The sequence below is a fragment of the Oryzias latipes genome, chromosome 7, assembly GCF_053564925.1.
Source record: "Oryzias latipes strain Hd-rR chromosome 7, Olatipes_Hd-rR_3.1".
Lineage (NCBI taxonomy): Eukaryota > Metazoa > Chordata > Actinopteri > Beloniformes > Adrianichthyidae > Oryzias > Oryzias latipes.
In genome coordinates this window covers 9443080-9457650 of record NC_136243.1, presented here as the reverse complement: position 1 = coordinate 9457650, position 14571 = coordinate 9443080, and the positions used below count along the sequence as shown (strand labels likewise).

General features: G+C 41.8%; 1 protein-coding gene across 1 annotated transcript in view; it reads left to right on the top strand.

Annotated features, from left to right (window-relative positions):
- fam120c (family with sequence similarity 120 member C) overlaps nucleotides 1-13848 on the top strand; it is a 29053-nt gene extending 15205 nt beyond the window's left edge. The window contains exons 12-17 of the mRNA XM_023956934.2: nucleotides 2973-3087; nucleotides 3702-3911; nucleotides 4168-4408; nucleotides 6495-6630; nucleotides 8355-8418; nucleotides 8500-13848. Coding sequence (XP_023812702.1) covers nucleotides 2973-3087; nucleotides 3702-3911; nucleotides 4168-4408; nucleotides 6495-6630; nucleotides 8355-8418; nucleotides 8500-8754 — 1021 coding nt within the window. The 3' untranslated portion in view covers nucleotides 8755-13848. The remainder of the gene's footprint in view (nucleotides 1-2972; nucleotides 3088-3701; nucleotides 3912-4167; nucleotides 4409-6494; nucleotides 6631-8354; nucleotides 8419-8499) is intronic.
- The last annotated feature ends 723 nt before the right edge of the window (nucleotides 13849-14571 follow it).

Below are 14571 nucleotides of genomic sequence, written 5' to 3'. Positions count from 1 at the left end.
TTCAGGCACCAGTAGCTCCAACTGGTGCTTGGTTCGGGGATATTTTAGAATGTCCGTCATTATTGCTTCGCGGCAGTGTAGACGCTACTTGGCGTCTATCTTCTTCGCTGGTATGTGTGCTCAGCAAGGCAGTTTTGTGTTTGAGCGCCTCCAAGTTGTGTTTTACTGTAACTTCAGAAGCTCCAGACACGTGTGCAAAAGCGCCATTCTCATTGGTCGAATAGATTTCGACGCGACGCGTCGGAAAAAAAAAAACGAACCCGAGGCGTTTTTTTTTTTTTGACGCTTTGGCGCGTGGCGTTTTTTCGCGTCGGTTTGCACACTCTCATTGGTGCCCTTTGTTTTTGTTTTTGTCACGAGGCGTTCAACGTCGGCGAAAATCGTCCCGGTGTGAACAGGCCTTTAGTGTTTAAGGAAGTTGGGGAAAAAACAGATTCTTGTTCCCACATAAAGACGACCATCAAATCAGGGTGTGTTCCGGTCTTTCTCAAAGTCTTACAGTGTTGTTCTTTAATTAGCACTCATGTTGGAACGTTGCTGGTTGTTTGTTTCTAAATGTGAAAATACTGGACATTTTTTTAAAGAAAAAAACACACTTAAGAAGAAGGATTTAGCAAGGAATTCAAGTCATCCAAAGTATATGTATGTTCAGGGTAGGAAGGGATTCTTCACCATACAGATCGTCAGTGTTTGGACATTTAGAACAGTTAGATACTATTCAGCATTTAGTTTCACTGTTAGTGGGTCTGATTGTGTCTCAGAAAAAATCAGAAGGAATGTATGAAGAAGTTGTCAAGAAATAGATATTTTTAGTGGCCTTAAATCTTTTTACTATAAAAAACAGACAGAAAATGAAATTCAGGACATTTAAGTGTAACATCTTAACAGTGATGGTGATTAATTATCAATAATTATCTCATATTTATCAAACACCAGTGTTTCTGCATGTTACAAGCAGAAACAGGCATGTTGGTGCCTTGCATAAAACAACTAAAGGAGAATCATTTTTACTTGGTAAATGTCCAGTTTGTTTAAGTTCATTTATTCCGTGCATCATTTGAGTGTATAACTCTACTTACACCAACATATATAATTGCTCAAAGTCACACAGGTTACTGCGCAGGGGAATTTCTCAAATTTCAGGTGAGGTTCAATTGAAAATCAAGAAATCCAGATTTCCTTTTAGGGATGAGTGTCTCAATAACAACACTGTCAATTACATTTTGATTCACAAATTAATACGTTTAAGATGAGATTAATTTGTCAAATTTTCATCCCAAATCAATTCTGTTTGGTTTGGCAAAACACTTTTTGCTCACCATCATGATTTATAATGAACAAAGGTTGAACGATCATTGATAAATATGATACTCGTTCCTATATTTATTGAAATATATTTAAAGCTAACAGTAAACAGCGTTTTGCCCAATACAAAATGAATTACTTTAAAGAAAAAATGATAAGAATTATTCATAACTATACATTAAAGGGCCTATATATTAAGTCTTTCAGAGTAAGCTACATTCATATACATGATAATATGACATTTGGCACACTAAAGAACTGTTTTTAATGAAGTTAATGAAGTTAGTTGGAAGTTAGACAACTTGACCTCTGACGCTCCGCCTCGCGTCCTTGTGGACACCACCCATTTCATGATGTCATCTCAGAGCCAGCCCCAGCAGCGTGTCTGCGTGTTTCCCGCGAAAAAAAACACATCCAAACGTTTGCAAAGATCTACGGGCGTGTTGTGGAGCCTTACAAAATCATTTAGCCGATCACCGCTAGCTCAGCGTAGAAAGGGTTTGTGTGTTACCCTGGGGTGGGGCTGGCAGCACAGACTCTTCCTGGAAGGGGCGGTTCCTCTCTCTCATGCATATGAATGCTAGAACCCACTTAATTTTGTGGTTTGGCAGGGGCTGTGGTCAGAGAGCAGGTTTTTAGAGGAATACTCAGAGATGTGTTAACGGATCAAAATACCACTTCGGGGTTGTTTATAGGAATGAATATTATAAAACACGTAAAAAGCTCTTAAAAGCGCTTAAAAAGCATGAAATAGGCCCTTTAAAAGTAAATGTGTATCTTATTTAGTTCAGATTATTGAACACATTTCTAACTAGATGTTACCATCTGTCATCCACTTCTTCTATGGTTGAATGCTTTTGGATTAATCTAATCTAATTAGTGAATCTGTAAATTGGCAGGAATTATGTCTGGATTAGGGCAGACAAGTCTTGTGAGAGGATGCTGGTCTTAAATGTGGTTATGAGCAGTTAATAAGTGAAGCTGCTCTGCATTTAATAATGGTAACTAGTTCTAAGAGGTTTTTTCCTGCTTCTGTCAGTCCGGTGTACAGTACTTGATGATGGAAACGTCACGCTCTGGTTTTGTTGGTGCTGATGGTTTTTATTTGGTAACTTAAACTTACTGCTGACTGTGATCAGCAAAGAGAATGTTGTTTCCTCTCAAAAAAAAAACTTTCACTAAAAGCATTGAGTGGATTATAAGACTAAATATTTAGTAAATTTCGCAATAGCTTTTATTCTATTCTACTTATTTAAATGGTGCAGAGCGCAAAACGGCCCAATAATGACAGCGGTCTTGCAGGCCTTAATTATACATGTTGTCCTTGTTGTTGGCTCTGAACAGGAGTTTACAGGCTGAAGAACTGAATCCTTGGTGTTTTGTTTCCTCTGCGGGGCTTTCTCGGAAAGTCGAAAATAGCAAATCCCTTTCTAGTGGCAACTAAAGGTTTTAGCCGATTAAATTGTCAGGCCGCATGTCTGATCAGATCAGGCAAGGATTTGGACCCTCTACTTTTTTAAATTTTAAACATTGAATTTCGGTTTGGCTTTAGTACTGTTGCTCTCACACCTTTGCTGCTCTCCTGTCAGGCTTTATGAGCTATAATGTGATGCACAAACCTGTCATCGTTTGTCCTGTTGGAGCTGACGCTGTCCCCTCCCCGTCAGGTACATGATGCAGTGGCCTGGAGGAAGGATTCTGCAGAGACACGAGCTCGATGCCTTCTTAGCCCAAGCTGTTTCCAGTCAGCTCTATGAGCCCGACCAGCTGCAGGAGCTCAAGGTGAGACTTCCCTTCACTTTGGTGAAAATGCCTTTGCTTTAATATCTGCCACTTTTTTCTTTGGCTTGATCGTTTAAAGTAGTGGTGTTGACTTTCAGAACAGACAGAAACTGTAGCAAGGCATCCGTGAGGTTGGATGACTTGTTAGATGTCAAAGAGCTAGTTAAGCTCCTTAAAAGGAATCTTTTGGAGACCATTAAGTTTACAATGGAGTCCTTATTTGATCTCACTTTTGGTCATTTTCTGTCAATCTATCAAAAACTGAAAACATTTTTTTACTGAGCTTTTTTTTGCTGGTTTAATGTTTTTTATAGGAGATTTTTGTTGTCAGAATTGTCCTTAATCAACCTTCAAATGATGGTTTTCAGTAGTTCTCTAGATTTGAACTGTGTTGAAACTATTCAATTACAAAGAAGCTGTAACACGTGTCTTAATTCTGTTAAAACACACATTATAATACAAACTGTTGGTTTTGTATGTGAAGATTTGTTGAGCATGTATGTTTTTAAAGCCCAGCTTGTCTTTAAGTAAACCCATAAACAATAATGCTTGTTATTATTTATTCCTGTCTGTTTGAATTCGGACCTTTTGGATGTGTGTGCGTTTCCTTTAAGGTTGAGAAGGTGGATGCCCGCGGCGTTCAGCTGGCTGCTCTTTTCATGGCCGGTGTTGACACAGCGTTGTTCATCAATGATGTCTGCGGGCAGCCGTTGCCATGGGAACACTGCTGCCCCTGGGGTTTCTTTGACGGCAAGCTATTCCAGAGCAAACTGGCCCGGGCCGCCCGAGACCGGGCCGCCCTGCTGGACATGTGCGAGGGGCAGGTATGAAGCAGTCCATGTGCCAGTGGGGGGCGCAGCTATTGGTGTGACGGATGGAAGCTGACACAGTCAAAAAAGGAGGAGAAAGGCTGAAAGAAACGTTACGCTTACTTAACCCTATTAAAGAAGTGTCTTACTGTGCTGTGTGGTTCAGGTGAAGCTCCAGATGTTTGCTTTAACCTCAGAGTCGGCACAGATGTGATGTAAAGAGTGTTTGTGATGCGTTTTTGTCCTCAGCTGACCCTGTTCTGTTCTGCAGGAGGAGCTCGTGTCAAAGGTGGAGAAGATGCGCCAGGCAATCCTGGAGGGCATCAACCTGTCCCGCCCTCCTCCCCCTCCCCCTCCCCTTCCACCTCCTGCCTTCCTCCCCCCAGCCATGGTACCCCCTTTCTATCCCCTGCCCCCTCTCTACCCACCCCGCCCTATGGGCGGAATGCCCCCTCACCATCACCCGCATCATCCGCATCACCCTGCGCAGCACAGAGCCCGCGCTTTCCCAGGTACAGACGTGCTGTCAGTCCACCTGCTGCTCGTATTAAAAATGCTGTAAATGATTTTATTCAGCCTCTTCACAGAGAGACATGGTGGTGGTCAGATGTGAATGTTGCTGCAAACTCTGTTTTTTCCCCCCAAATCATTTAGATTTGATCTTTTATTGGGGGAGGTTTATGTCAGTCGACAGTAGGGGTGCATTGGCAAGAGTGGCGATACACTATATTTTTATGGAGTATGACTTAGAAAAAAGCTCTACCTGAATATTAATACGCCTTTCTTTGTAATAAAATGGTAAAATGTATTTTATTTAATGATTACAATGTTAAGCACTGCAACTGTATCTCATATACAAGTTGCTTTTACCCAAACAAATACATGTTCCTTAATGGAACAGTCAACATTGTCTGACACAGCAAAAATATTTTATGTAAAAAAGAAAAAAATTGAATGAATGCCTTAACCAATAAGGTTCTAAAGGTTTGATTGAGGAAATAAAGTGCATGTTGATTTCAACATTGCTTAATGTAGCTTCTCCAGTATTTTTAAAGCCTGAACGGTGCTTTACAAAGAAAAGTAAACGCGGATTTCACCGCTCATCGCCAAGACGTTGGCCTTTTTCTTACAGCGTTGTCCACATCACTCTGATCCACCAGGTCACTGAACTAGAATCTATTGCTGTGAGGTTCTGACAGCATTTTGGCTGGTGCTGCACTGCTTCCCTGCTTCGCTTGTTCTTATCTGAGACCGCTACAAAGCACCGCAAACTGTGTTTTTATATGATCCTGGCTGCAACATGGCGCAGAGTTTCGGTTCGGTGCCCATCCAAGTAAAAACTAAGTACAGTGATCCCTTGATTATCGCGGGGGTTACGTTCCAAATAGAACCCGTGATAAGCAAAACCCGTGAAGTAGAAACCTTTATTTTTTTTACAATTATTATACAATGAAATACACTATTATACATTGAAAAGAAAGAACAAACCATTTAACAGGCTAAATCAATTGTTTTTTAAACAAATAAAAGTACTTTAGAAACGTTTTTTCAACAAATAACTTCTGTAGTGTGCTGTCAAATAATAATTTCAATCATCGATAAGAACAGAAGGCTTTAAATTGCGGAGATTAGCCCCGCCCACCGCGACCCGAGTGGATTAAACGGAAGAAAATTTAAAATGATTATGAAAAAAATAAAAAAGTACAGTGGGACAGATAGTGACTCCGGTCTTCTTTTTCACTGCTCTTCATACTGAGCCGCTGCATCCTCTGCAGCGTTTTTTCCTTTTGAAGCCCGCGGTGCAGCTGCAGGTGTGTTTGTTCGGGAGAGGAACATAGTGATAGGCAGTTGTTGTCGCTCTTTTTTCTTCTTTGCTAAAGATCCTTATACACCGACATGCCCCCATCGATTATGTTGGAGAACTGTAATGAACGGCTCATCAAAGGGTCCCATTCTTGAGCTACTCGCTGAGTGACTTTTTAGCCAATCAGAATGCAGAACACAATGCACAATCCAAATCCGTGAAGTAGCGAAACCGTGAAAAGCAAGGGATCACTGTAGTGCATTTCTTATAGCAACAAAAACTGCAAGGCTGACGGAACATTTTACACAAGCTTGTTCTTGTGAGATCTTGTAGTTGTTTTGTGTGGTGTAGAGCTGCTCAAAGAGGCTCAGTGGGGGGTGATGCCAACAGCCGCTGAAGGACGCTCATAAATAATAAATATCGTCTTGACAGCATTTTAAATCAATACAAGTATCGCCAAATGAAATGTCACAATATATCGCCAAATCAGTTTTTCCCTACACCCCTAGTCGACAGTGTTTCTTTGCAAATTTGTTTGCCTTTTGACAAAAAATTTAATTTTTTTGATAGAAAAAAATGTTTACCTAGTTTTGATGAGCCAAAAGTCTACAAGTTTCTTTCATATCAGAGAACAGTGATACGCTTAGCTGGGCTCCTCAACAAAAACCACAAAAAGGGGCCTGGCAGTTCCTTGAGGACGAACACTGGGGTTACAGTCTGCTGCTTAAAAGTGAAGAGGAATTGCACCTTTTGTTGCCCTTTAGCAAACTGACAGTCTCTTCCCCTCCCCTCAGGCATTCAGTCCATCCCTCCTCAGGGAGGGAAACTGGAGATAGCTGGCATGGTGGTTGGCCAGTGGGCTGGGAACAAACCATTTCGTGGGAGAGGGGGTTTCAACATGCAGGTAGTGTCTGTGGGAGCAGGAAAGGGGTGAGTAAGCAGATTATCCGTTGTTCTTTAAGGTTTTTGCACAAATTAAACAAAAAAAAACAACTTCTGAGCTGGATCAGTTGTAGAAAAAGTGTTCCGAGGATCACAGATCTTCATCTCTTAGCCCTACAGTTGGTTTCTGGGTTTTACGTGTTTCACTGCCACATACACCTGCCTTATTTCACCCTCAATTTTTTGTGCTCATGACTGCATGTCTCATTTTTTGAAGAAAAAAAAAACCCTTAAATATTTTCCATAAAAAACAAAACACACCTATAATTGAGGTCAAATCCCAGCTGGTTTATTTGGATAATATATAATACACAAAACTACATAAAATAGCATTATTTACTTGTCACAAAAACTAGGAAATTATAATTAAGTTGTCGCTAGATAAATGTGTGTCAGTCATTTGAAAAACAGGATACACAATAAGTGTTTAAAATACAATAATTATACTTATAAAGGAAAACCCCAACTGTTCTTTTGTAAAACGCCTATCCCCACATTTAAAAGAAACATCGGTTTGAATCCTTTTCATTCATCTTCTTGACCGTTTATTCCCTTTCGGGGTCACGGGGTTGCCGGAGCCTATCCCGGCCACTTGGGCGTAGGCAAGGGATGCCCTGGACTGGTCGCCAGTTTGTCGCAGGGTAGAATATCTTCAACCACCCATCCATTCACTCTCACACTCACACTTATTGGACAATTTAGAGTTGCCAATCAACCTACGAAGCATGTTTTTGGACGGTGGGAGGAAGCCGGAGATCCCGGAGAAAACCCACGCATGCACGGGGAGAACATGCAAACTCCACACGGAAAGGTCCCCTGTTGATGTTGTGTTTTTCATGTCCCCCAGCCGGGACTTGAACCAGGGGCCTTCTTGCTGTGAGGCAAGAGCGCTAACCACTGCGCCACCGTGGAGCCCGGTTTGAATCCAATATTCTAATTATAACGTAGTGTAATGACTTCAAATTCCACTCCAGTCATCTTTTCTTAGTAAAAGCGTTCCCAGTGGCCTTTTAATTATGATTATGCCGTTTCAGATTAAATGAAAAAACCTGAGTCTGTTTCTAGGACAAAGTTGGTGCAACTTAGCAGTAGTTCATCAGATATTTGCCTCTGTGTTGTGGGCGGAATATCCCATCATTCCTCATTATGGCGAGCAATGTCGGCGCAATCGAGCCATACAGTTTTGATCCAGATGCCAGCTCAGATGAGGAAAACTTGGACGTTAATTGATCCATTTGCTCATTGTCACTTGAATGTATCAGAATGGAGTGGAGCTGCTGCTGCGTCACAACAGAGAGCTTTTTCAAACTGCATTTTTGCATCTGCTCTCATTTATCCCCATTTGAATATAGAAATGCTCAGAAACGCAGTTTTAATCTTAAATTATTTTATACATGTCCTCCAGCATGAGAAAATACAAGAACATGTTAAAAACACCATTTTCATTGGAGGGGATCTTTAAAATGAAAGAGTGAAATTTAAAGCATGTTCTTTCTAACAAATTGAGAAAAGAGCTGGACTAACTGGGACTGAACAACTCATTCAAGTTCATGAAGGAGTAGTTCTGTACGCGGTGCAGGTCTGACCTGCCAGATCTTCAATGGACTTTCACTACATCATCATGTTGCTTCATGGCTGCTATTCTTTCAGTAATGCAGTGAGTTTAGTAGTGGGTAAGCTCTCTGAAACGTCTTTGTTCTTGCTTTTCTCAGGAGGGGTAAAGAGACTCCAGCTAAATTAAAGGGAGGGAAGAAACCAGCTGCCAACAGAACACAGGTATGGCTTCAAAGGCACGTGCCAAATATTCCCAAATGCTTTCTTTTCTCTCTGTTAACGCTGTCCTTTCTGTCTTAAAAGTCATCACCCCCCCCATCCAGCAGTCCCCCAAAGCCCTCAGAGGAGGAAGGCTCTACACCAGAGACTGAGACTCAACAGCTGAATGGCAGCTCAGCAGCCTCCGCCATTGGCCAGCCCTTGGAGCTGGCCTCTCTGGTCCAGCCAATCCAGTGTGCCTTAGCCAGCAGAGACAACCAATCAGAGGGGGTGGAAGTGGAGGCCCCCTGTTGCCTTGACGACTGCCCGTCAGATGAAGCGCTACAGAAGGAAGAGTGACAGCGTCCTTGCTAGGATGCGCTACTCTCAGAAAGTTATCTGTGTTCGACTGCCTTTCCCTGTTTTCGTAGCCCTGTCTGCTAGCTGTGCCCCGTCATCACATGGAGCAGGAAGTGAGCCGAGGGCCCCCCCCTCGGCTCCGAGCTGCTCCATGTGATGGACCGAAGCACCTAGCCGTTGCTCCCTTTTATTTTTCTCATGTGGTTTTACATTGTTTAATGAAGAAAGGTCTTCTCCACGAGTTCGCAAGCGCCCCCACCCCTCAAAAAGATCCTGTATTTCACTCCCTTCCACTCAGAGCAAAACCAGCTAAAAGCTGTGTCCCCATCACGACCCACCAATGAAACAAGGCCCCTCTTTTCCTGTTTAACAGGAGAAACTGTACAGTTCTTATTTAGCGTTTTATGATGGTCCCATGGTTTGAATCTCTGCACACTGACGTGACGCTTGTGATTACAGTGACTTTTAGGATGTGGTTTCCAAGGTCATAGCTGCTAAGCCTGGTCGCTGTACATGGTAGTTGTGCATTGATGTGATTTGTTGCCATCTTGTGAGTTGTTTGTCTTGCGAGGAGCTGCTCAGAGTTTGACTCCGGGCATGCGGGTATGTTTTGAACGTTAGTTTGTGAGCAATTTTAGGCACAGCTGCTGCATGAACGGTGTCAGCATGTGTGCTGGAAACAATCCCCCCCCCCCAATAGGTTGGTTGATAACCTAATCACTGGAGCACTGCGGAACCATCACAATGAGAATGTGCTCTCAGATTTTGACCTATGTAGCATAGCCTAGTGTTTATTTGCTCTAAGAGACCCCACGAATTTATGCACCTTAAGCCCTAAAGTATGCAAGATTGTCCCCTCCCCTTTTGTCCCAAAGCTTTGATTGTATTAACCCAGCAGAAGCACTTATTGTTGTATTTAAAAAATAATGAATCAGAGAAAGCCCCTATACCGCTGAATCGACAGCCTGACAGGGGTGTCCCCTGCGCCTGAGTAAATTTTCTTAAGGTATGTAGAAATACATTTAAAGGTAGAGATCTATTTGAGAGACGTCAGAATGTGAACAGAGTGGTTTTCAAAATAATAGAAGCACTTTGTTTTTAAAAAAAGTTCAACCACACTGGACAGTCCTCTACCAGTTGAGAAAGAATTATTCAAAAATGGCAAACTCTGAGGCACCTTTTTGACTTTAGGCCAAAAAAAAAAAAACAGACTAATAATGCTGCCCAATGAAAAGGGAGACGGATGATGAGGTCAGGGTGACTGCTGCCAGGCAGCACTCCCCTTGAAGCGACCTCATGCATTCAGACAAGACTTCTCAATGAAGCTCAAAGGATCCTTGAGCAAAGACAAGTCAAAGACTCATAGGAATCATTTCAGATTTCTAAAAGTTTTTTTTTCTTTTCCAAAGTGTACATTGTTAAGGCTCACCTCCTAAGACAGCAAGTCCTGGAAAAAGGGTGTGGCACCCAAGCCTCACCACTCTGGTGACTGAACATCTGTTGTCATTACCGTAGCCCGACACTGAGAGCCCAAGATCTTGCCTCAACACGACTCTGTGGGCTGCACCGCCAGTCACATGACAAGGGAGTGGAGGCCGTACAGCGGACCCAAGCGTGCCGCTCCAAACCTTAGACTTCTAAGATATGGAAATGTTTTATCAGAGCACTTATGTTTGTAGAGAATTACAGTCCCCCCTAACCCCTCCCACAACGTAGGTTTCATCTGACAAACAGAAGTAAACGCTTCCCACCGATAGCTGGTAGCACCGCTGCAGCTATAGACGCAATAGACCGACAGATATTACCTGAGAGATGCTCACCATGAACATTGCCGTCTCTCAAGATTTACTAAGAAATGCTGAAAAAATGGCAAGTTAGAAGCACCTTATTTTCTCACGACGTTGACTTGCGATCTATCGTGTGCCACGAAATTGACACGGGAAAATTTCTCTCTCAAAGTTAACAGTTTTGAAGGAAAAACAAAACCCGACTCTGTGTGTGTTAGAGTAGTCACGTCAGACACCCCCTCAGTTTAGAAAATGTGACCATTTACAGATGACCTGGCTGGGATTGAAGATCTGCTCCCGTCTCTGCGAGACTGAGCCACTTCGCCGTCTCTTACATCAACATTGAATGAGATACAAGGTTTAGACCTGTCATCCGTTTTTGGTAGGGAGTAACCCGTTCAAGCGCTTTAGGTGTTCTAGGTAAAGAGTAGATAACCACACCGAGGCTTAATACAAGACTGTAAAACACAAAGACACCAAGACTAGACTAGAGAATAAAAGCTCAACTGGCCGAAATGTTATCTAGGAGTCATACACAACTGATTTCTACCGACATTAATGCAGTTAAAGTGTACGCGACAGTACATCGTTTGGAGATAGCTTATCTGCAGCGATCCGGAGTGTAATCTGGTAGACGATGCCCTCTCTCGATTCGCTCGCCAGATAACAGTTGAAGCACACACACAACAGAACACAAACACTCATTCTCACACACACATGAAAGACAGATGCATTTGTTACCAGCAGCATTCTCCCTGCTTTTGTGCTGAAGTGGTTTTTGTGCAGTTCGAGTTCAGTGGAGTTGCCGTCGGTTTCGTCTCAGATCATTTTGGTAACAACGTCACACTGACTCAAGAAATCCCACGCTCACATGCATGGATTAAAATGACACGGTTTGGGGTTCAGGCGGGCATGGAGCCTGCCAAACACTCACGCGCACACACACATATACACACAGCACACTGGTATTGACTCACATACTTATGTGTTAAATCCTAAGTTACACAGTAGCTAGTATGGAAAAAAAAAAGTCAACACGACATGATGTAGTGTCCCTCTTTTGTCCTCGTCTGTTTTTAGTTCATTAGGTATTTGATCAGTGATTTTTATGCTTGTTATCCTAACGACCCCCCCTCTACTCACTAGCTTCTCTATGCCCTCAAACCACCCCCATAGTTCCCTGCAGAGCACATGCATCTATTCACACACACCCACTGATGCTCAGTAAAAGCATACATGCACACGAGACACAGAAAGACAAACACAACACGCACACACAAACCCTTCCCGGCGCCCCTCTTATTTCCGTTTTTTTTTCTCTTTCCCCCCACTTCCTGCTCTGCCGCTCTGTTAGCCCGTTAGGATCGTTTCTATTGGCCGTTTTTTCTCTTTGGGATGCCCCACCCCCTAATCAACCCAACTAACAGTTAAAGGTTATATTAACGTTGATAATCAGTTTCTGTATGTATCTAGCCAGAATGGAAAAAAAATCTGAAAAAAATCTAAACTCTTAATCAAATGTGCAAATGTGTTTTTCTTACTATTTTAATGTTATTACATCTTTTAATCTTCTACCATTGCTTCAGTTAGTACTGAAATACGCTTAGCCAACCTAGAGATTTGATCTGTAATGATTGCCATTCTCCTTACCTGTATTCAGTATGGCATCTTTAGACCACTTCACCGTTTCTTCTGTATGTAGGTAAATATTGCCCATTTATTGAATTGAAAATCGTCGTCTGCACTATGTTTGATTCACATGATGTCCCCGGAATACGATTTCTCTTTTCTTTTTTGAATGAATCTGAACTCTGCGCCCTCGCACAAAGCATCAAAACATCTCGTGTTAAAACCTGACAACCAAAGTACACCTAACATCCATTTCCCATAGTCCTTTGCCTGTGACTCACTTGACAGTTCCCCCCTCAAGTAACTTTTGTCTCTCAGAATTATGATTACCGGTATATATGGTATAAATATGAAATGACAGCACATGTAGTTTAACTGACATGTCTGTGAGATGATTGCATTTTCATACAGTGGTGGTTGTGGAGATGCAGATTAGGAAAGTCAGCAAGTATTCAGTTCTGTGGATGAAACTAGGAACCCGTTTGTGTTCTGGCATTGTGGGCAAATCCACGTCTCCGAGTTCTTCTGATGGAATCAAGATATGGTGGGCTGTTCTAAGCAAATGTAGTACACTTTTTGACTCCGGAATTGCACCGCTCTGTAGTTACAGAAGTTTCTACGCCCCAATCTGTCTTGTAGTTACTGTGTTCAAACCCTTTTTCTCCCTGGAATCAGTTCGGTTGAGTGAACAGCAGAGGCTGAACTTTGCCTGCCTGCTGGAAAATCTGCATGGAGTCAGAAGAAAATTTGATGTTTATTTGCTAATTGGAAAAAAAATCAAACAACTTGAATAGTTGTTAAAAGAAGACTAACTTAAGAAAACATTTCTTAGTAGGAACTTCACGTTTTTTGAGACCCTCACATAAATTGAGTGACCGGTACATTTATTAGTAGAATGTAAATCTGAGTCTTTACACCAGATGTTCAGCTACGTTCAACGTATAACAAATTCTAAAGCACCTTATTGTTACAATTAGGAGAAGTCTTAAATTCAGTTCATAGAGCCGAGTCCCAGGATAAACGTGTACGGTGACGTGTCGTAGAAACAGTATTATTGTCTGTTAAGCAGGAAGTTGGATAGAGTCATTGAGAGGAGCTGCACCTGCCCTGATCTGTCAGATCTGTGCATTTCACTGCAGTTTCTTCTTTTTTGGAATAACTGTTTGTCCGTCTCTACACTGCCACCCCCCCTAAAGTTTCTGTACACCAACACCTCCACTCCCCTCGCCCCGATGGCTGAGTCCCATTGATTCTCGGTCAATCCTCAGCAGAATGTGTCCTGACGAAAAAGAACCTAAAACTTACCTGTGCAGCAAAAAACATAAAAAAAAACAACAAAAAAACAAGGTTAAAATGTATCCATAATATAATTGTTATAGAAATATAATCATCATCCTCATTATTGCTGTTATAATTATGGTTGGTATAATTTGTCATCGTTAGAATTATGAAAGCACCAGACGGCTTGAAGAAAGGTGAGAAAAGAAAGATGGTTTTTTTTTTTCTTTGGATTTTTTTTTTATTTTATTTTAAATTTGTCTGGCTGTTGGTGGTCTGATCTCACAGAAGGAGGGGAGAAAAGGTCCAGAAAGAGACAAAGATGGCAGTCATGTTTGTACTGGTTGGGAAACGACTTACAGTGCTGAAATAAAATTTATTCTTTTAGTAAAAAAAAGTATTTATGGTGTCCAGTGTCTTGATTGGTCAACTTCAGATCCCGAACATTTCAATATGGGGACAGCTGGAAGAACTAGCCAAAGACCAGTCTGCCTGGAGAGCTCTTGTATGCGGCTGTGACAAATTGCATTACAACTGCAAACTAAGCACGGACAAAATATTTAAAACTCCATTTACCATGTTAATGAAAAACGGAAGTTGAATCTTTTAGGTTTCTACACCAAATTTTATTTAGTATAAATTAGTACAATTATCTTGTATGGTTTAGTCCATATAAAGTAAAACTTTTTAGGCAGTGAAATCCTCTCATCTATAATAAAAGTAATAATTCATAATATAACTCAAAGGTAGCCTGTTTTTCTGTAATTCTGACATTAAAATACAAATTAATATTTTGAATATACAATAAATAAATACAAATTCTTTGCACTGATTCATTGATATGGTACCGATGTTAATTAATTCTGTAGTAAAAAAAATGTATTAAGATTATTCATAGGACTATAATTTTACTGTAGTAATGGTTTTTAAAGGGGGCACTAGAAGTCGGCCGGGCGGGCTTCTGAATCTCGCGATACTTGCTCCTCCCAACAGCGGTCAGGCATCAGCCGCCACAAACCCACTCCGCTTGGAAAAATGGCGAAGATGATACGGGAGCCGCCTGGGCAACACGGAGGTTTGTGGCGAGCCGTTCTGGGTTTTGACTACCGAACGGACCGCAGAA